At 40.9% G+C, this 20,591-nt stretch overlaps 1 protein-coding gene across 4 annotated transcripts; it reads right to left on the bottom strand.

The window, feature by feature from the left end:
- Positions 1-1,362: 1,362 nt before the first annotated feature.
- On the bottom strand, positions 1,363-20,411 carry LOC117740199 (lysine-specific demethylase 2B). Of its 4 annotated transcripts, XM_034546435.1 has the most exons (22): positions 20,203-20,410; positions 19,514-19,658; positions 19,274-19,352; positions 19,061-19,107; positions 18,091-18,269; positions 17,845-17,951; positions 16,472-16,565; positions 16,119-16,272; positions 15,827-15,942; positions 14,721-14,847; positions 14,139-14,545; positions 13,940-14,026; positions 8,904-9,134; positions 7,800-7,943; positions 7,350-7,436; positions 6,905-7,240; positions 5,580-6,646; positions 5,322-5,485; positions 4,446-4,607; positions 3,026-3,244; positions 2,088-2,173; positions 1,363-1,961 (listed from the first exon to the last, which is right to left on the bottom strand). In XM_034546435.1, exons 1-22 carry the CDS (start codon positions 20,251-20,253, stop codon positions 1,959-1,961), a joined length of 4,092 nt encoding a protein of 1,363 aa, XP_034402326.1. In that variant the 5' UTR covers positions 20,254-20,410; the 3' UTR covers positions 1,363-1,958. The 4 variants fall into 4 exon arrangements, with proteins under 4 accessions (XP_034402326.1, XP_034402325.1, XP_034402324.1 ...); XM_034546434.1 differs by having other exon boundaries at positions 1,363-2,173; positions 6,905-7,231; positions 20,203-20,411; XM_034546433.1 differs by having other exon boundaries at positions 1,363-2,173; positions 5,580-6,643.
- Between the last annotated feature and the right edge of the window lie 180 nt (positions 20,412-20,591).

Here is a 20,591-nt window from a genome sequence, read left to right as displayed (position 1 = left end):
CAAAGATGTCATTCATTGGGCAGCTACAGTATGACCAGAGGAGGAGGTTATCATGAGCACGCATAACCCTGGATCTTTATATTTTGGAATGTTGAACCTTTTTATTTTGGTAAACAAGAGAAAAACGATTTATTAGATTCAATAAAATGCAGTACTACAAACCAGAAAGTAAAACCCTGCTCTTCTTTTTGTAAACGGCTTGATTTTGTTCCCTTACAGCCAACGCCCATGGTTGGCATACGGTTCATTTTCACATATAAATAATAACAGCAATATATAATACTAACTCACACAAAGCGCAGTATTTAAAATGAATTTAATATCTCAAAGGTTGACTTAACTTTTCCTCGAGGCTTTACATGTACATAATGTACAGATTGAACATTTACAGTAATGTACTAAAATATTTCATGAAAACGTGTTGCTTTAATAAAAAACAAACTAATAAAATGTAAATGTAAACCCACTGAACTGTATCAAGTGATAGTAAAAAAGACTTTATCTTTAAAAAAGTTTATCTATCAAATAATTGAACTGTCGAGTGCGACATTTGTTAGACGAAGAAGAGAAGTTCCAATAGCAAAATTAGCAATTGTTATATAACTTTGAATCTTAGGATGATGAATACATGTGAAAGAAACAATACAATGAAAATGCTACTGACTTAAAATAAATAATTTTAAAGAAAATAACCAGTTAACAAATGTATATTTCCTTGGAATCTCTGACTTAGAAAAAAACAACAAACAAAATCACTTTTACATTTGCACAAATCTTTCATGAAAGATGTGTTTTTTTCTTTATAAGAAGCTGATCTCTGGAGATCGACATGGATTAGTTTACTGATACTGGCTTTAATTCTTTTAAATAAAATATATTCATCTCTGCCGCTGGAAACAATAAATACAATACTGCTCTCTTACTATAATCACATTTTTGGGGTCATGATGATGTTGAAATATACAGTATACATATATTTCAGCCTCTTGGCCTGTTTGACTGATTAAACATGTCATTTCTGTCAAATGAGGAAAAAACTGCCTCATCTAAAAGACTTGTCTCATCTTATTCTGTTAATTGTTGCTTCTTTATTTCTTGCATGATTCAGCACTGAGTCCAATGTGTGTATCATGTGGATTCAGCTGACAGGAGTAAACGATGATTATATTGTTTCATTTACTAAATCTATTGAGTGTTGTGTAAACATGTGTCTTTGCTGCATGCAGAGCTCAAACGTGTCCTTTCACAAAGCTAAATTAATACTAAAGATGTCTTGATATAACCCAGTTAACTAGAAGCTGTTAGTAGAATTAGCGGAACATTTTAATGTTGGAAAAACAGAGCCTTATAGACTGTACACTGTAAAGTGTATGTGTGAATACATTCACGTATTCATATTTACTGTATCAGTGCAAATTGTATCATTATATGGAAAACAAAATATACAGTACCTTTGTCCAAACAGAACCATGGCACTGACACATATAATAAAATATAAAAACACACACAAACAGAAGCTACCATCCTACAGTTTGACAACAAATCATTCGACCTTTGCCTCTCAACAATTAAGAGCTTAACAGTAATGCCGATTGATTATCAATTCCAATGGTATGATACTGTACAGTGGTGCAATCAATGCTGCACATAAATGTATGAAACACTTTCTGATACAAAAATATTACTCTAATGCAATGAACTTTGCATCCGAACCAAAAGATAGTCATGATACGATGCATACACAATCAATATATAAAGAAATAAATAGCTTATAAACAAGTGCAAACAACAACAAAAACAACTTTTGCAATATTGCCTTCACGGGACACGATTTGCATTTTTACATTCTGGCCGAGCAGCACAGCTTCCCCCGACATCCGGTAGACAGACGGACGTGTCCTCGTTCACCGCAGACGTCAGCGCAGTCGTCTGCTGCCTCCGTGTGGACGGCCGCTTCCTCACTGGTGGATGGCACACAGTCCTCCATGTTCCTAACTGATCTTTTGCAGCAGCTTCTCTTCTATCAGTTCAAACTGCACGCTGACGGACATTTCTGCAATGAACCGGTCGCATCCTTCCTTGCTCACCTGTTTGCAGTACCGCAGGTCGATGTGACAGATGCTTCCGCAGCGCTTGAAATAGGTCAGCGACTGGTCCGTGACCCTGTTACAGACTGCAGGGAGAGAGGGGGGTTAGGAGAAAAAGAACAAATGATGCGTAGCGCGTCACCTGCACACACAAGCTATGACACGCGTGGATTAATCAAGCCGTTACGATATTCTGGGACATGAAATCCTCATTATGGTGGGCAGTGTTTCAGCATACATGAGGAGGCACAAGGCCAAAATGCATATAGCCTTTTTAGTAGTTTCTATAATAGCCCTTTGATTCAATGCTCTTCACATTTTATGTATTTCACAGAGACAACAAGTATAAGATGTGCTTCGTGTAACTTCAATGAATGGAATGAAATTCTATAAAAAATGATTTCACAATGTGTGAATACACAAACTACAACCTCACAAACTACAACCTCTCTAAAAGGGTTTATACAAAAACTAAACTTTAAAATCCTCATGAAGGTTTGATTTATTGCAGGATTATTGTCTCAGACTGCATTAGTTTAAATGAGGTGTGCTCTAATAAACTGGCCCACATAAAATTAGAGGTGTTTAGATTTATTGTCTTGTTGTACCTTGCAGAAAGAACCTTTGGTATGAGAAGCTCTTTAAAATAATTTTCTGTTGGCAACTATTTGATAATGATATGACAACATGTTCACTGTGCTGCATTGCACATCCGTCCAAAGTTCAGGTCTCTCCAAATTGATTTGAACAGTTACTGTCTGGAAGGACATGCAATAATACCAGTAAAGTCAATTAACTAAGGTCAAATACTTTCTTTACCTCTATGGAATTGATGTATATGTTCATTGGAAGTGGATAGACACAACAATTCAATACATCAGGTTTGAGCAAGTTGAATGCAGGCAGACTAACAGGCAACAGAGACAGGCTCCTCCTACCTGACAGGTTGATGTCGGTGAGCGAGTCTCTGGTGGTCGTCCCTGCAGCAGTCAGGATGTTGACGGACTGGTCGGTGACGTGGTTGCAGTAGCTGAGGTCCAGCTTGGACAGCGAGGGCATGTAGCGTATGATGAGGCGCAGAGACGTGTCAGTGATGTCCAAGCCTGCCAGGCGCAGGTCCTCCACATTACGCAGTTTACTCCTGTTGTCCAACTGACCTACAAAGTTGTCACGAGATAAACATGTACATATTTCGGACCATATGAATTAGCCCTGTGCAAGAAGACAGATGTTTGAGACAATATCATGGCAAAGGTGCTTTTTCTGTAGATAGTATTATGTTATTATGTTGTATGCGTGGCTTGTTTCCGAAGCCAGATGCGATTTATTCCTCTGAGCCAATGACCTCCCTTGTCTTTCAAAAACTATGAAAAACACACGAATGAGTGACATGTTCGTACATTAGGATAAACATTGGCACTGTAGTGTATTTGTTAGTTTAAGTCCCAGAAAAAGGGAAGTTACAACGTTTTCAGCTTCTGTAACGTTTGGTGTTTCTAAGTGAAACAGAATATTTGAGGGGTGAACAGTTACAAGAGGGATTTAATTAAAACCCTTCACATTTGATTGTGCCGCTAAGAATGCGGCGCGATACGGATCGACTGTCGCTCCACACAAACCTGCCCTGTCGCTAAAAGTTGCAGGTTGATTGATTGATGGTTGTCAAATTATTGGTTGGAACTGTTTGGTGTGAGCTAATTTAAGCACATTTCATGTTTAGCTTTTGTAATTTTATTTGCATATATTGTTAAATAGGTGCACAATATGACCAGAATTATTATTTTTTAATTTAATCTCGACCCCTTCAACCCCTTCCTGCTATAATCACTAGAGCAGTGGTTCTCAAATGGGGGTACGTGTACCCACGGGGGTACGTAAAGGCACTCCAGTGGGTACATAAGATTTTCTTTTCAATCTATTTAAAATTAGCATCCATTCAGTGTATATGTATGTTAATGAATTTTATATATTTGATATATTCTATATTAAATCAGACACTGATGGCACAGCGCTGTGTATTACTTCTTTTTGTCAACAAAAATATGTTTTTCTGGTTAGGGGGTACTTCATAGGGAGTACATCACTGAAAAAGGTTGAGAATCATAAAGGGCCAAATTAGTATTAATCGGGCAAGTGAAAACACAACACAAACAAATGCAGTATGTACTCGTGTTGCTAAAAACTGCTGCCCAGCTGTTTAAGAAATGATTTATCTTGTTTAAACGCGTAAAATATCCACTCCTCGCATTAATTTCTTATTCCAAATAATCATAGTAACTTCCTATTACTCCATGGTGTTGCTCACTCATTCAGCCACTAAAGCTTGTTCAGACGGTGTTGTGAGGTGCAGGTCGGTACCTGGCCTGTTATCTGTAGGAGGCGACAGCAGGTCCCTCATTTGGGCATCTTTCAGTCCCTCAACCCACTGAACATCCAGAGTTCGCAGAATAGGACAGCTGGAGGTGCAAAGAGCAGAGACTGCCACCCAGGAGCATCCTGACAACAGCAGCACCCGCAGACCTGCAGACACAGCAGGGACATACAGAGCCTCATGTCAGACACCTTTTACATTAAGATACAACCGATCTTCTGTATATTATATAACATGTGTTCTTTGTGGCCACAAGCAGGATCACAGCAAGCCAAATATGCTGCAGACTCTCATTCAGTCGGTTGTAGAAATGTGCCCTATTTTTCAGTTTTTACGTCTCCAGAGTTTTAGTTAATCTGTGGTCACAAAATAAACCAACACAGAAGCAGTGAGTATTCTTATCTAATTAGCTGAGTGATCCAACTAAGACATTTAGAAGCAACAGAGAAAACTGTCTGAGCCTCTGGAGACACAATTATCCATGTCGAGGATTCATATGAGAATTTTAACCCATTAAAAACTACCAAAAACTATTAAAAACTTGAGACGGCTGTTTTACTGTCCTTAGTACAAGACATTTTGTAGTCATCATCCAAGTAAAAAGGTTGATGAGGAAGTCACATGGTTCTAACAGATACCAATGTAAGGTTTTTTTTCTAGAACTTTCCTTCAATAAAACCCTCATTTCCACACACATTTTCATAACTCCTTTCAACCAAATGTATATAACAATGTAGTTTACTACTACATAGCAAAAGGCCTGAATGTCAAAAACCGAACACACAACATTGTCTTAAAGAGCATATTCATCTCCCTTGTAATGCACCTTTCATAAAAAGACAAACACAGTGTTGTGTTTTTACCTGGCAGTCTGTTGATGAGCCAGCTGAGTTGTTTTTTGGAGATGTTGGTCCAGCTGAGGTCCAGAGCTACCGGCTGTCTCCGGATGATGCCGCTCAGCATTAGGGGCGTGATGGACTTGCAGCGGTTCAGATTGACGTGCTTCCAAAGCCTCTTGTCGCAGCACCTGGTGAGACACGCAGCAGTTACCTTACAGACGGATGTTGTCTAATGAAGTGCGGAGGACGTGTTTTCAACTGCACGGTACACGTCGTACTCACCATCTGTTCCAGGTCCTGCAGACACGCATGCACACACAGAGATCTCTGTGAGTCAAGTGACCGAACACTGTCATCCACATCTCTCTTCGCATCACGTGTGCCTCGCCGTCGGTCAGCGGGAGTCTGTCAGGCGGAGGGCTGATGGGAGGGGGCCGGATCACATGGCGCTCCATTTGGATGCATTTTGGCGGTGACCGGCAAGGAAGTGGACGGGGGCAAATGGGTGTGATCTGCGTGCCTCTGTTCCAGCCCAGTGGCGAGTAACCACGCGGTGTCTCATTCACCTCCCCCACCCTGTGTCGCAGCCAGTCGCCCAGGTCGCTGCTGCCGTTATGAAGGGGCCATCTAGGCTTTTGGTCCTCGACTTCATTCTCAGGCTCGGTTTTTACAGGCCTGTGGTTCTGATTGGCCAGGCCGTCCTCCGTTTTCAGTGGCCGCCTGTTGTGATTGGCCAGACCTTCCTCTGTTTTAAGGGCCCTGCGGCTCTGATTAGTGGTTGAGTCCTCTGTTTTTAGCGGTTTAGGAATCTGATTGGTCACGGAGTCCTCGTTCTTCAGAGGTCGTCGATTGTGATTGGCTGAGCCGTCCTCCGTCTTCACTGAGCCGTGGTTTTGATTGGAGAGACTGTCAGAAACTTCTGTCTTGGGAATCTCCTGGTTGAACTCTTTGCTCAGCTCTTTGTTGGGGAGGCGTCGACGCTGATGGCGAGCCTTTAGCTGAGCAGAGTTCCTGTCCTGTGCTTCTCCTGATTCGCTGCTTGGTCCAGCTCTGGGGGAGTTGGTGGCTTGTTCGGATGTTCTTAGCAGTGGACTTAACAGGACCTTGGCTTTGTCTTCTGCACTGCTGTCTCTCTCTTTTTTCACTGTCTCCTCTTCCCCTCCCTCCTCGTCTTCTGCTTGATCCTCGTCATCATATTCATTTTTCCCCTTGAAATGAATCCTGTCCAAAGAAAATCCATCTTCTTCCTGATCCTCCTGGTCATCTTCTTCGTCGCCGTGATCTTTCTCTGTCTTGATTTGCCGCAACAGCTTCGAAGTCAAAGGATCCTCTGGTTTTGAAAGCTTCTTCTAAGAAAAATTTGAAGACACATAATTGTGTTTTTAAAGCAGTTGTTAGTCTAGCAGTGTGAATCTTCACCATATGTCCACTTTTCAAGATAATTGAGCTCCAAATTGATTTATAAAAGGCTGATATATTGTAATTAATTTTACTTTCACCAAGTGCTAAGAAACACATACGTATGTATATGTGAAATACATATGAGAGTATTAATGCCATGTAGGACTCCCCTCTATTCGGTATAACTGATAAGATGGCGGTCTTACCTTCTTTTTCACAATTACAGGTTCATCATGGGTGTCAAAGAGCTTTCTTTTTTTCCTTAGTGGGTTGTCCTCTAGCCTCGGTCGCAGCGTACCATCCAGAGACAGCAAGGGAGGACGTTTCTTGGGAGGCTCTTCCTCTTTCCTCTTCGGGACTTCCTCCCGCTCTGCCTTTCTCTTCACGGCAGACGTGGGAGTCAACGCAGTAACAGCTGCTGTGGCCAACATGGGTGGGTCAGGCTCCTCTTTTGAATCCCGGTTTAACCGCGGTTCTTTCAGCAGCGAACCAGGAAGGTTTGACGCATACTTAAATCCTGGCCCCCTTTTTTGCTTTGAGGCCAAAAGGTTAGAAAAAACAGAGAGCACAACTTTATTTCTCTTGTTCTGAGTTTTTAAGACAGACTTCACTTTTGACACATTGCAGATTTGAGTCCATGCAGATACTTACTTTTCCTGTTTTCCCAGCATGATTGCACTTTGGGCACTCCCAGCAGTTTGGCAATTCATCATTGACTACTCCGTTTGAATCTTTCACCTAAACAAGAGGAGGACATACGGATCACGATTCACTGAGGCTTCTGCGCCCGACTCTCAGGCACATATGTGACGCAACACATTGCATTCTTATCCGGTACAAAACATGCGACAATTAAGCTATCGTTCATAAACGCAATATCTGTTTCCAGTAACACACATTACTAGTTGACAGATGTTGTGGTTTGGGTTCGCCAAACGTGAATTTGAACTTGACCATCTATAAACTGTAACTTTTAAAAACACTTGTAAGTGTGCGTTTGGCTGCATTTGCTTCAGCATTAACATCGATATCAGCACCACCTCCACCTGATTCATCACTTATCTGACAACATTCAATACGTACTGATGTTGACTAATTTACCTTAAGACAGTTAGGATGAACAATCTCATTGCAGATGGAGCACTCCATGAGCATAAGGTTAAACTTCTCCTCCTCATCCTCCACTGTGTCCTCTTTGCCTGCCTCTCCACAGACGAGACACACTGCTGTGTGTGGCAGGACAGGCTGCAGACAAAAACAGAGGCTTGAAGATGAGGCTGCTGTATCAAACTAATATCCTCTTTCGGAACAAGTGCTCTTGGCCACAATTGTGCTTGACGGACTATTTAACTCACTCTGTCTCTCACGATGTTTCCATTAATGTAAGGTTCAATTACATGCTGCACTGAAGTGAGTTAGCTATCTGCAATGTTTTGTGTGCATTATAACTGTGGATGAAACAGTTGCTGGTTGCATCACCACTAACAAATGGGCATGTTTCACCCCAGACTGTGACGAACTAAGGCGTGTTCTTAGAGTACTGCCACAAAGCAGTATTAAGTGTACATCAAGAGTGGGTTGAGCATATTGGCAGATCATCTTAAAAGTGTGGGATATTGGGACAGATGCCAAGTCTCTCTCACGCTCTCATTTATTGTGGTCAATCATTCAAACTGAATCGTTCTCATTATCTGAATATGATGCAGAAACAATCAAACCCAGTCTCTCTGCATGTCTCTGTCCATGGTGCTGAAACATGCAAACGCCATCTTTGTCTCTCTCCTTGGTCTTCTGTGACTACGGCTACAGCTGCCGTTTGCTTGTGCTGCTGCAAATACGTATTTATATTACATGTGTTACTACCATAGCAACCATCTGAAACACCCTGTGCTTCCCTAGCAACAATGTTGAGCACCGACCTCACAACCACATGGACACACCCAAAATTAAAGGAAAGCAAAGGAGAAAAAAAAGTTTGAGATTTGAAGAATTTAGTTTAGAAAGTTGATGCTACTCTCATGTAGCTGAATATGTAGCTAGAGCCAAATTGCAGTTAGACGTGTTGATCAGCAAGCTTTTGAGATGCTGGTTTTTACCCTTTTGAGAGAGCCAGGCTAGCTGTTCCCCCTTGTTTTCAGTCTTTATGCTAAACTAAGATAATCCCCTCACCTGCTGGCTGTAGCTGAGAACATTAAGTGAACTTACTGCAATGCACTGCCTCATGATGCAGGACTGCTTCATGCGGCCCGGCCCACCAAACTTCTTCATGTCTTTACAAAAGTGGCACTCTCCACACTCTGTCCGCAGGCATGCTTCACACTTCCGACAGCGCGTCCTTCTCCTCCTGGCACCAGATGTTCCCCGACCAGCTGACAGCTTGATTGCTGATGCAGGAGAAGCTGCCATCTTAGGTTTTGGCCGGTTGAGAGGCCGTGGCTAAAAGGATAAAGAGGATACAGTGTCATGTACTCAAACTTATAACGCAACACATATTTCACAAACAGGTATCTAAAAGATCAGATAAATCAGTTTGTTGCTATAAACATAGAACAATATTTAGCAACTATAAGTGCATTTACACAATACGGTGAAGCAAAAGTGTCGTATGTGATGTGTCAAAAGCAGTAAACATCATTATTATCTTTCACAAAGAAGACTGCAGATGCTTTAGAAACATTATGACATAGGTACTAAATTGTAAACAAACATTTTGACAATTTAATGTTGTTTTTTAACCAAATTGTCAGATTAAAGTACTGCATTGCAATTATTAATGGTGCTTTGGCTCAATAATAAGCACTTACAATAATGTACATATTATATTAAATTCAGCAGGGGTCAGTGTTATGTTGGATGTAGGCATTGAACCCTTATCCTTTCTTTGCTCTTTGTATCCCTGGGTCAATAGATCTCAAAACAAATACATCCATATATTAATATATACATATCAACAAACACAGATTTGATGATGTTTGGTTTTTTAAAGCCCAGGATCCAGGAGAAAAACAAACAAATTAACAATGTCCCTGGGGGCATCTTCCAAATGTAGCACTTCACTTGCTTGCATGTTTCTACTTCAAAGGAAAACTGCACTTGTATCACACATGGAGCCATTATTCTGTGTTAGGAGGGCGCCGACGGATCTACAACGGTACACATTAAATGTGCTCTATTTGATCAAACTGGGTAATGTAGATGAGCTGCTTTTGATCCCCATCATTATTGTTCTAGTATTATATATTCTCCTTCTCAGGCTCAGAACCCGACCACAACAACATATTTCTACCGCGAATACCACATGTCAAAGCACTGCCAACTGTGCCGTGTGAGAAGATATGTAGCGATGTGTGAGATGAAATAAACAAGGAGAAGGAGTGCAAAAGACTGCAGCTCTTTGAAATGAAGATCAGATTTCTTTAGTTACAGCAGTGCAGATTCTCCTGGAGTCAGCATAGCAACAGCCACGTCCCATTCCCTAACAGAAGAGTCTATGACACACTGACTGTAACCAATAAGAACTGTAATGACACTCTCTAACGGGAAAAAAAAGAAAGCTCAATCTTAGGCATATTACGATAATTTATTCTAACAGTAGCCATGAAATAGACCGGCATAGGCAGTCAGATATGTGTTTACCAGACAGGATTATAGTGAAATATGTGTGGGGGGGGGCACTTCTTACAAACATGAGACAACCAATCTGCTCATGTCAGATCACATTGAATAACATATCTGATTACACCTGAAACCTAAGCTGCAACTGCATGTAAGAGGCAAAGGAAAAGATAGTTCAGGAAGCTGTCCATATTGTGCCCTACATCTCCCCGTCCACTATGTGAGTGATCTCTATGTTCAGAATAAAATGAGCAAAGAAATAAACTGACTATCATTCTTAGCAACTACTTTCTGTCTCAGGTTGAAGTGTTTTTAGTTTTTCCGTGTAGCTGTAGTATACACACCTCTTCACAGCACATAATAGACACGTTTCCTCAGTGCAGGGACAGTGCAAGTAACCAACAAGTAATTCAGGGGCTCTTCAAAGCTCATTCAGCTGGGAAACATGATGAGAAGCAGACTTTAATGTTCATTGACACTGGCTTGAAGCCTCTGAAGCTACTGTGGAGAACAGTGGAAAACCGTTACTGTGGATATACTTAACATCACCTTAAACACACATTGAAGACAGTGCATACTGAGCACGGATTGCAGAAACAACAGGACATATTGTTTTACCAAACAAAAATCAGATACACACAACAGTGTGCTTTTTAAAGCCAAGAACACTGTCCTATTTTTTATGACATTTCTCAAATTATTATTTCTTCTTTTTTATGTTGCTGGGAATATATGAGGAACAGATTAATTTGCAAAACAAATGTGTTCACACGTTCTTGAAGGGATTACTTTCTTGTTATAGAGGTGGCATTTGTTGTAAAGTTGATGCTGTATTTGAAAAACAAAGACAAAAACATGTTTTTTCTCTAGTGCACCATGTTGTGTTTAGCCCAGATTGTACACGTGTTACACACCAACTTGAGTAAAACCTCTGGAGAGTATCGTTACTCAGAAGCTGAGGGTGGTTGACTGAACAACAGCAACTGTGTCGATCAGTGGAAACACTGCACAGAGGAGGCAGAGCACGCTTTGGAGATATAGCTGGTCTTAAATTAAGTATAAAGTTGCTCAGACTGGTGCTGGATGCTTTTCTCGCTACACTCCCTAAAATGTAAACGTGCATGTTCTTCAACATATATTACATATTAGCCCTGAGTCTGATTAATTGATAGTTGTGACACCAAGAAGCGGTGCATTTACAAGCCTGGAACCAACAGAACAGAAAATGTGTTATATTATTTGTTTAAAAAAAAGCCAAATGAACTTCTGCAGTCAATGTTCTTCAAATCCAAATGCGGCCAAAGAATTAATGTGAGGGGGTGTGGTTCAGAGTTAAGTAGAACAGATATTCAAATTAAGTTTCCACATTTATTGCGGTGTAAGCAAGTGTCATCTTAGATCTCTCAGCCATTTACACCGAACAATATAGAAAATTCCTTTCATAATAACTGCTTTCTAATGAACCCGTAACCTTTTTTTTTTGTTTCACACAAATTCTTTGTATCTGGTTACAACCCAACCATGAAAGCTTAATCCTCTGCATCTACATGAATTTCCATTCCTCTGCTTTGAAACAACCAATAGCAGCCCTGATGCTCTGAGCTATATAAACACAGCCTTCTCCTACTGCTGGTTTCACTTGACCAAAACACACAAGCATACACACACGCACACACACACAAACAGAAAAACAAAGGGCACAAATCAAAGACCAAGCACAGAGGGTAAACTGAATGAATGCGTTTCTCTCCAGGAAGCTCCATTTCCTCGCTGCCCTGACATTCTGCACACTGCTCTGTCTGGCACAAGCATTCCTCTGGTGGCCTCACTACACCTGCCTGCAGAGGTTTTGTGTGCTAACCTGCTCAGAGTCTGAATCGTAGTCCTCGTCATCAGCGCTCAGCGACATGGCCATGGCTGGTTTTCACGCATCGTCCAGCTCACAGCAAACTGACATGGCTGCAGTCTCCTCCTCCTTCTACTCCTGCTAATGCTGTCTGGCCTACAGCCCTCCCTTCTACTCTAAAGCTCCACAATACCACAAGCAGATGTAGGAAACACAGACAAGCCTGCCTCATTAATATGGGCCCACTCCCAGGAAAACAGGAGGGGTGTTGAGAAGCGCAGGGCCAATGGGAGGCTGCTGTGCATCAGAATGTGTACCGGGGGTGTCTGCCTCTATCCAATGAGGAGATGAAATGGAGAGACGGTGTTGTCATATTCATGATGGGTATCACAGGGAGAGGAGAGAAGGCTCCACACAGCCAATAGAGCCAGATGGCATCTCATTACAAAAGGCAAACACAAAGAGGCTCCACTACCAGCAGCTGGCCTCTGGAGGGACGGGTGGGGGTGATTCAGAGGGGCCGTAAAACCAATAGAAAGTTGCCTCCATACATTCAGATACAACACAACACATCCACCCACCTCCTGTTGAGGCCTCTCCGACTGTTGCACACTTCATGCATCTATTTCTAAGATTCATTATTCATAGAAAGTTTAAAAGTGTGTAGAATATATCAAATATAAAACAGTTCGCTTAAATAGAGTTATCAATGTGTATTTTTTTTATTTTTTTCACATTTGTATAGTGTTAAATACACACACAAATGTATAGTCAATACATGTTGAAAATAAACACTGTTCATCTGTGTGTCATTTCATTAATAGTCATTTTGACCTTTTCATCCTAGATATATGAGGAAATGGAGGAGGTAATTATTTTTATTTTTAGATTTAGCCAATAAATGTAAAAGCCTTGATGTTGACCTTCTTACTGCCTCCTGCTCAGCTTAAGACACAATGACATATAAAGATAAATCAAATATATATTAAACACACTTCAGACCAGCTAGTCCATTCCTACAATATATCAATTTCACGTGAACTTTTTTGTACAGCACCCTGATGACCAAAAGGCACATGCATAAGTAGTATTTAAGTAATGAGTATCAGCACTGACTGAATATATTTGACTGACAATGTTACTTTTTTTATTTCTGTGTGAAACATTGTGTACCTGGTCGGAAAAATGTGTGATTTTTTGTATTTTCTATGTTATTTGTAACTTGTTGAGTTTTAAATATATATATGAAGTGTGAGGAAATAATGGTCAATAAAGAACAGTTGCATTGAAATAGTCATAGCCAATACTGAAGTATGGTAATAAAAGCAAAATACAGGATGTAGAGGTGTGTGTGTGTGTGTGTGTGTGTGTGTGTGTGTGTGTGTGTGTGTGTGTGTGTGTGTGTGTGAGTGTGTGTGTGTGTGTGTTTTCCGAGTGTTGACGTTGAAAACCAGAACCTTCTTTGACAGTAAGCCAAATGTATCAAAAGCAACATCATATTGTCAGTTGATTTTTAATTGTATGACATTAAATTATTGTTTTATACTGTTACTGGTTTTGTCCTGTCACTAACCATCAGTCACACATCAGTGGGCTGTGGTTATATCGTTTTAAAACTATTTTAAAACATAAACTGTACTCTCAATATGCATTTATAAAGGTAAACATGTTGTAGACAGTGGAATGAAGGTTGTGGGATCAAACCAGGCTCTGTCCATCACCAGTGTTCAGTTTCGTCCTATTTATATTGAACAATATTTGGTCACTGAAGTATTCTTACCTTTACAGTTTTCTTTGGCCAGTAAACCACAGGAACTCCAGTGATCGCTAATTTGGGGTCATCATCAGCATGTTCTTTTAAGACAACCTAGTTCAGCCACAGAGAACAGACACAACGTGTAAGAGGCTTTGGCCATGTCTATTGAATGGCATACATTGTGAAAACGACTGTGTACTGTGTCATCTTTTTACTTTCTTACCTTCATGTCTTCCAGCAGGGCCTGTGGGTTCTCTATTCCCTCGGGAACACACTTCTTGTTTTCAGGGAGCGACTCCAGCTTCTCAACCAGCGTCCGAAGTCCGCTCAGTTCAAACTCGGTCAAATGCATCCATTTATTCGGAGACTCCGAGGCTGGAGAGTCAGAGGGGGTTTGAGGGAAGTCCAGAGAGGTGGAGCCGGGATTACAGCTGTCCTCAGAGTCAACAGATAAAACAGCTTTGAGGTGCTGGCCCCTCCGGTTGTCAGGAGAGCAGGGCCCATCCTGGGCAGCTTTCTCTGCTTTTTCACTCTGGCCATCCCTGACTTGAGTCTCACATGAGTCCTCGTTCATGTCCTGGCTCCTTGAGTCGGAGGAGGGGCTCTCTGTGTTTGCCTTGGTCTCATAGTCTGAAGGGACAAAATGAGAGACAGATTGTTGTATCAAATGACTTATCGAAGGACTCCTCTGATCCGCCATTGTACTGAAACAGAATGCCTGACATGTCTGATTGCAAACGCAGTAGGTAACCCACAATGCACCCTTCCAAGGGGATGAGCAGCTGCATTACTTAATCCCACTCACCCATTAGCACAGGCTCTTTGCGGATCTCCTGAGAGAAGTAGGAGCGCTTGGTGAGACAGTGCAGGTATCTCTCCAGGACATACCAGCATATCTCGTAGTAGAAGGGGAAACGGAACTTGGAATGAACCTGAAGACCGGGAATAAAATATCAGTGTGACCCCGAAAAACACTTAATATTAACATGCACTCAGGTTATCTAGTTATTGTTGGCTTTTTGTCGTAAACTGATTTCTTAAATGTCGTGTAATCTTTCCCATGTATACGCTTAACCAGAGTTCTGTCTGTGTTTTTATATGTGTGCATGAGCATGACAGAGACTTCAGACAGAACATGGACCAGTGAACGCAACACCAGTGTAAAGAGATTATTAAGATTATTAATCACAATATGTTGTGCTCTATCACTTCAGACACTATTTCACGCACAGAAGAAAACATGCACAGGTCTTTAGGGACAAACTGCAATCCCACAGGCTGGCCTAAGTTCTATGTAATACGAGTATTAGTTTGCAATAATACCGCTTTAAAACCTATAAGAAATACTTTTTAAAAATTGTTATATGGCCTAAGAGTTTCAGAATATGGATTTTGGAGTAGCAAGAAGATCACCACACCGATTAGTTACACAAATAATTATTTTCTTTCCGAGAAAAACAAATAAAATTCAGAATCTACACATGAAGTGATATTGCCTCCGTCAGTGTATGGTTGGTATAACAACTATTATAGATATTCACCTTTCTTTGATGTATAATCGCTTACATTCACATCCCTCCATGCCCCTTTTCTTATCGAGCTACAAATATCTCACAACACACAGGAAAGTATTGCTTTTGGGCTTCGAGACATCTTCCTGACTTAGACATTGATATTTGTTGTCACTTTGTCACTCCCAAATAGTCTGCCCTTCAACTATTATCCCTTATTTCTCTTTCAATCTCAGGCAAATACATTTCTCCGCCCTCACATCTCTCATGCTCAGTCTCTTGCAGGGGAACTCTTCGCCTTACCCTGGTTCTAAGACAGATTTATTTATCATTTATCTTAATGTATTGCAGAGCAGGCCACAGTTCAGCCACACAGTGGAGAATCCCGCGAGGCTCTTACCTTAGTCCTATTCTCTATCTCATGGATGGTAAGCTGCATAGGAATGTTGAAGCTGTGCAGAATATTGCCTCCAAATACCAGCGTGTCCTCTGGAGTGTAGACAGCATGAATCCACCCTTAATTACAAAAAAAGTTCAAGACACACACAAAAAAAGATACAGAGGATTCATGCAAATTCACATAGTTGAAGAATATACCGTATAATAGTCAGGTAAAGCCCGCCATTACTGTTCATTAAAGAGGCGGCTAATCTTTTCCTGCTGGCTACTTCAAAACAGCCATGCCAACACACCAGATGGGATGAAGAACGTGTATCCTTGCTCGAGCTCCACTCTCTGGCATCCATCAGCTCGGTCTCCCAGGAAGATATCACTCTGCTTGCCTGTCAGGACCCAGTCCTCATAAAGGGCAAGGTTATGAGGGGTTGGGGGCACGAGCCAAAACACCTAAGGAGAAGCAGAGGCGTTTTTTGATTTAGAGCTTATACTGCAGAGTTGATGCCAGGTTGGGTGATATATCAACTCTGAAACTGTTAGAAACACTTTATATTACCAGACATACATTTTCTTAATTTCTCCCCTTAACGTTTCATGAAATACAAATATGAAATGAAGATTTGCAGGTAAGAGACGCGAATGAACTTACTTTCTGTCCCTTGAATACGTGATACCAAACCGAAGTTCCGCCAAAATCGATGTGGAAGTCTGTGTAGCAGCCCTTCACACTCATCAAACAATACCTGTAACGGGAAAGGAGACAACAACAGAATTCAAAAAATTAATTGTGTAGATTGTGAGGGTGTACAAGTACAGATTGACATTCATTAAAAGATCTAAAAAGGAAAAACACAGCTCAGCCAATTAGATGGCAGTGGTAATCTCAGCGGTGTTTTGCTGAAAGCAGCAGCTGAAACACCACTAGAAATAACTCAACAAGAGCACTGCAGCATAGAAAATGTATCACAATGGGACGGCTCTCCTCCGGAAAATAATTGAGGAATGAGTAGCACTCCGAGACATAAATGATTCATTCAAATTAGCCAGATGTGAGCAGCTCTGTTTATCTCGTAACAATCTAACCAACAGGTGTATACAAAAAAAGATTTTTTTAAAGAAATCTATACATACTATATTATGTCACGCATCACACAGAAAGATGATATGATCAATACTTGAAACAAATGCGAAAAAGTGCACTAGTTCGCCCGTCAGCCTTAGGATACAGTTCAGAAATCTAACAGCGAATGTCAAGGTCACTCAGTTGAGATTGTATATGAATCTATGTATAGTTTTGGGGGGAAATCCTACATTGGTTGCATGAGAGATAATAATGACACAAAGAAAAGACACGTAATAATTTAGGGCTGCAACTCAATATTATTTTCAACAGCTTAATAACTAACCACTACTAGTGCCACTGGAATGAAATGTTGGTATTGGCTGAAATAATAATGGAAAGGATTTGTAACTGGATATCTGTAAAACATGCTCCTAATTTATTCTATTACGTACAACCAAATCCCTTTTTCCCTTGCACTCATCTAACTAGGAGCATTATCAAATATTTAAATCTATTTAATACGAATAAATATATCAGCAGGGGGACTCTGACTGAGGAGAGGAAATACGATCAACTGGGGTTACAAGGAAAGACACAATTAGTTTTGACTCTTAGCGATGGACAAATGCTGAAAGCTGATTGGCTGAGAGGTGTCTGTGCAGTCAGACTACAGCTGTTATAAAACCATCCTCCACTGTGGAGAACTCTGCTGCCTAGCAACAATCAAGAGCACTTACATGAGATGGATAACACCGACTGTATGCAGCGCTCTACAACATTGGCGGGATATGAGGCACTCGGATGTGAGGAGAAAATCTTATTATGTATTTACTGACAAGGGAGCAGCCCCCTCTTCCCCCCCCAAGTATTTTCTATATCTACAGATTTCCTTACTTTTACTCATGGACTTTCACAGATATACAGCTCAGGAGAGATTGTTGTGAAATTCTTACTCTTACCTTTGCACTTTAGGGTACTTCATGTCTGAGATTACATTGGTGGCTTCTGTTTGGCTATGTTTCAGATCGGGAGGCCACATGTTGTCCACCCAGTCGACTTGATCGACCTGTGAGAGCGAGCAGAACTGCACTTGTAACCATCAATCACTGTGTTGTTCGTCGGACTTTCTCTAGATGCGGTATCAGATTTGTGACCTTCATGAAACCTTTTTATCTTATGGTAAAGAGAGTGTTATGTTGTATTACCACTGTGGGCCGCTTGATGAGGTTCTCCAGCTTAGTGTGGCTGAACTCTAAGCTGATGACGTTGAAGAGTTTGTCCCGCTCTTCCTCTGGTGTCTCATAATAACGGACAAACTGAGCCATGCTCATTTCAGAGCCCTTCTGAGTGCTCACATCCATAACATCTACAGACCGACGACTCCCTGCACGCGACAGCCACAACACAAGTTGAATATATACCATTTTACTGTAAACTTGTCAGAGAATAATCTAGCACGCTATTGTTACATTTATACAGAGCAAATGTGTATTGTTTACATTTCACAGGTTTCCGCATGAACAAGAACCTCCTAATGCATGTATTCCCCATCTTCCCCACTAGACGGAGCACCTACACCCCAACCCTGTCTTGACTTCATTCAGCTCCACTTTAATGTGAAAGAAAATTGCAATTTGGAAAATGTCCTGATCAAATTGTGTTAAGCATACAAATAGACACAAGAAACAATATATATTATTATTATTTCAATGGTATTATTTGTTGTTGTTGACTGTCTTGTTGACTGTGTTGTTGACTTCTCCTTTCTAGGCTAGTATTTAATTAGTCAACATGCATGTTTATCCATCTTACATTTTGCCTGATTATTTTTGGCAATGCATATGTTTTTGGTGCATACTAGGTGTAATATTTGACAAAAAAACAGCTTTTTGAATGTATAAACATTATTTCACTAAGCAAAAATGTGGTTCTTTATAGCTGATACCACAATAATGTTCACTATACCATAGGACATAGGACACTTCAGATCACGTCCCATCAGTTCTTATTCTCTGAATTAGAAGCTGGGATACTCTCACACCAGATGCTTTTTTTTTTTTTCTTCATCCACTCTAATGGCTACATCAGTAAACACACTTGCACACATGTGTGTGTGTGTGTGTGTGTGTGTGTGTGTGTGTGCGTGTGTGTGCGTGTGTGTGTCATCATACTTACCAACTAAGCCTTTAATTTCACTGACTGTGAATTCTGGATCAGGCATTCTATGAACGATAGGGGTTGATGTCACTCAGTTCACACGTGTTACCAAACGGTTAAAATGATAAACATACAACAAATCTAAAGTGGGTTCATGTAGCATAAGCACTGTCAATGATTATTGTTAAGAACTATCTGTAAACTGGTAAATTCATAGAAATGTTGTCTCACCTGACCCCTAGTCCATCTTTCTCTTTGAAAATAAGTGGAGTCCTCAGAGCCTCCCTTTGCACATATTCATAAGAGAAGTCTGCAAGACATTGAGTGTGTTATAGACAAAGGCATGGAAAGGAAAGCAAATGTATATTGTGGTAATGACATGTATATTGCTCATCAATTATATAGCAAAATATAATAACCGTTATAACCGTAATCAAAAGAAAAAAAGATATTCTATGTGTTTTACTTTACCTTTACCCTCCATGAAGTGGACAAACGTGGCGCTGTAACTGTCACTGACAAGCTTTTCCTCCACACTGAAACCTCGGATGTTTGCAATTTCTTCAACATCGGACAAATCCTCGTTTTCGTCGTACATCCTTCGGCAAATGGAGCGCTGCCATTAAAAACGAAATATGCATTTACCGTTAATTAAAAAACAAAATATCCATTTACCATTAATTAACTCTCTCTGTCATAACGGCCCCTTCGGCCCCCAGAATAGATGGACGACATGACATGTATTGTATCCCTAACTTTAAAACTGGAGTAAAGGGTCATTTTTTAAATTTGATTTCTTTAAGTAACGTTACCAAAAGAGCATATAGGTGTTTCCTAAATGTGACGTCAAGCATAACACACATTAAACGAGGCATGTCCTGGGGAAAGACAGGACGTTATTATAGTGCGTTATTCCACAATGTTTTTGCAGGGTTTCACCGATCTAGATGTTGCTTCAACTGATCGTTACTAATACACAATAAGTCACACCGTGTAAAACGCGAGAGCCATGGCTTCTCCCCGTGGCCTCAAACTTGCGCATCTTAAGCGACTTGACAGACGTCCCGACGTTTACAACCGCGGCCGTTAGCTTAGCTCCCTAATTAGCTGTCTGCCAGCGTCGCTTCACAAGCTAACGTTAACAGACGGTAACTACACACCAGCCTGCGTCCGGATTCCGCACACGTTTCCACGGCCTGAGCCATCGTCATCTCATCAATGCGTCCCAGCCACTCGCTTTCGGAAATGCATCTTCATGCGGAGTGAAGTTACAGGAAAACACTTAGCACGCGTTTCAGGTTCAAAACAAGGGAACCATGTTTTTGTGTATTACGTCACCGCCAGGAACCAAAACATTGCTGGACAGCGTCACGGCATGTTAGTTCACTGCTTCTCTGCTGGTCTTTACAAAGAAGAAACAGTCATCAAATCGCATCAATCACTGTTGTTAGTGGTCGGAAGGGGAACGCGTTACGTTTAAACCACTATTATCAAACAGTTCAGACTAATGTGATGGAGAAAAAAATCAAGCCACACAATTAACTTGTGT

This window comes from Cyclopterus lumpus, chromosome 12 (assembly GCF_009769545.1).
Source record: "Cyclopterus lumpus isolate fCycLum1 chromosome 12, fCycLum1.pri, whole genome shotgun sequence".
In the NCBI taxonomy this organism is placed as follows: Eukaryota; Metazoa; Chordata; class Actinopteri; order Perciformes; family Cyclopteridae; genus Cyclopterus; species Cyclopterus lumpus.
This window is presented reverse-complemented; position numbering and strand designations above follow the sequence as displayed.

Bases quoted from the DNA above. Each gene is read 5' to 3' on its own strand.
- LOC117740199 (XM_034546432.1), bottom strand. From the start codon at position 20,253: ATGACGATGGCTCAGGCCGTGGAAACGTGTGCGGAATCCGGACGCAGG. The intron at 9,135-13,939 runs GTAAGAATACTT...TTATCCTTTTAG, and splicing joins GGCCAAAGAAAACTGTAAAG to CCACGGCCTCTCAACCGGCC. The intron at 7,944-8,903 runs GTAAGTTCACTT...TTTTGTCTGCAG, and splicing joins TCATGAGGCAGTGCATTGCA to CCTGTCCTGCCACACACAGC.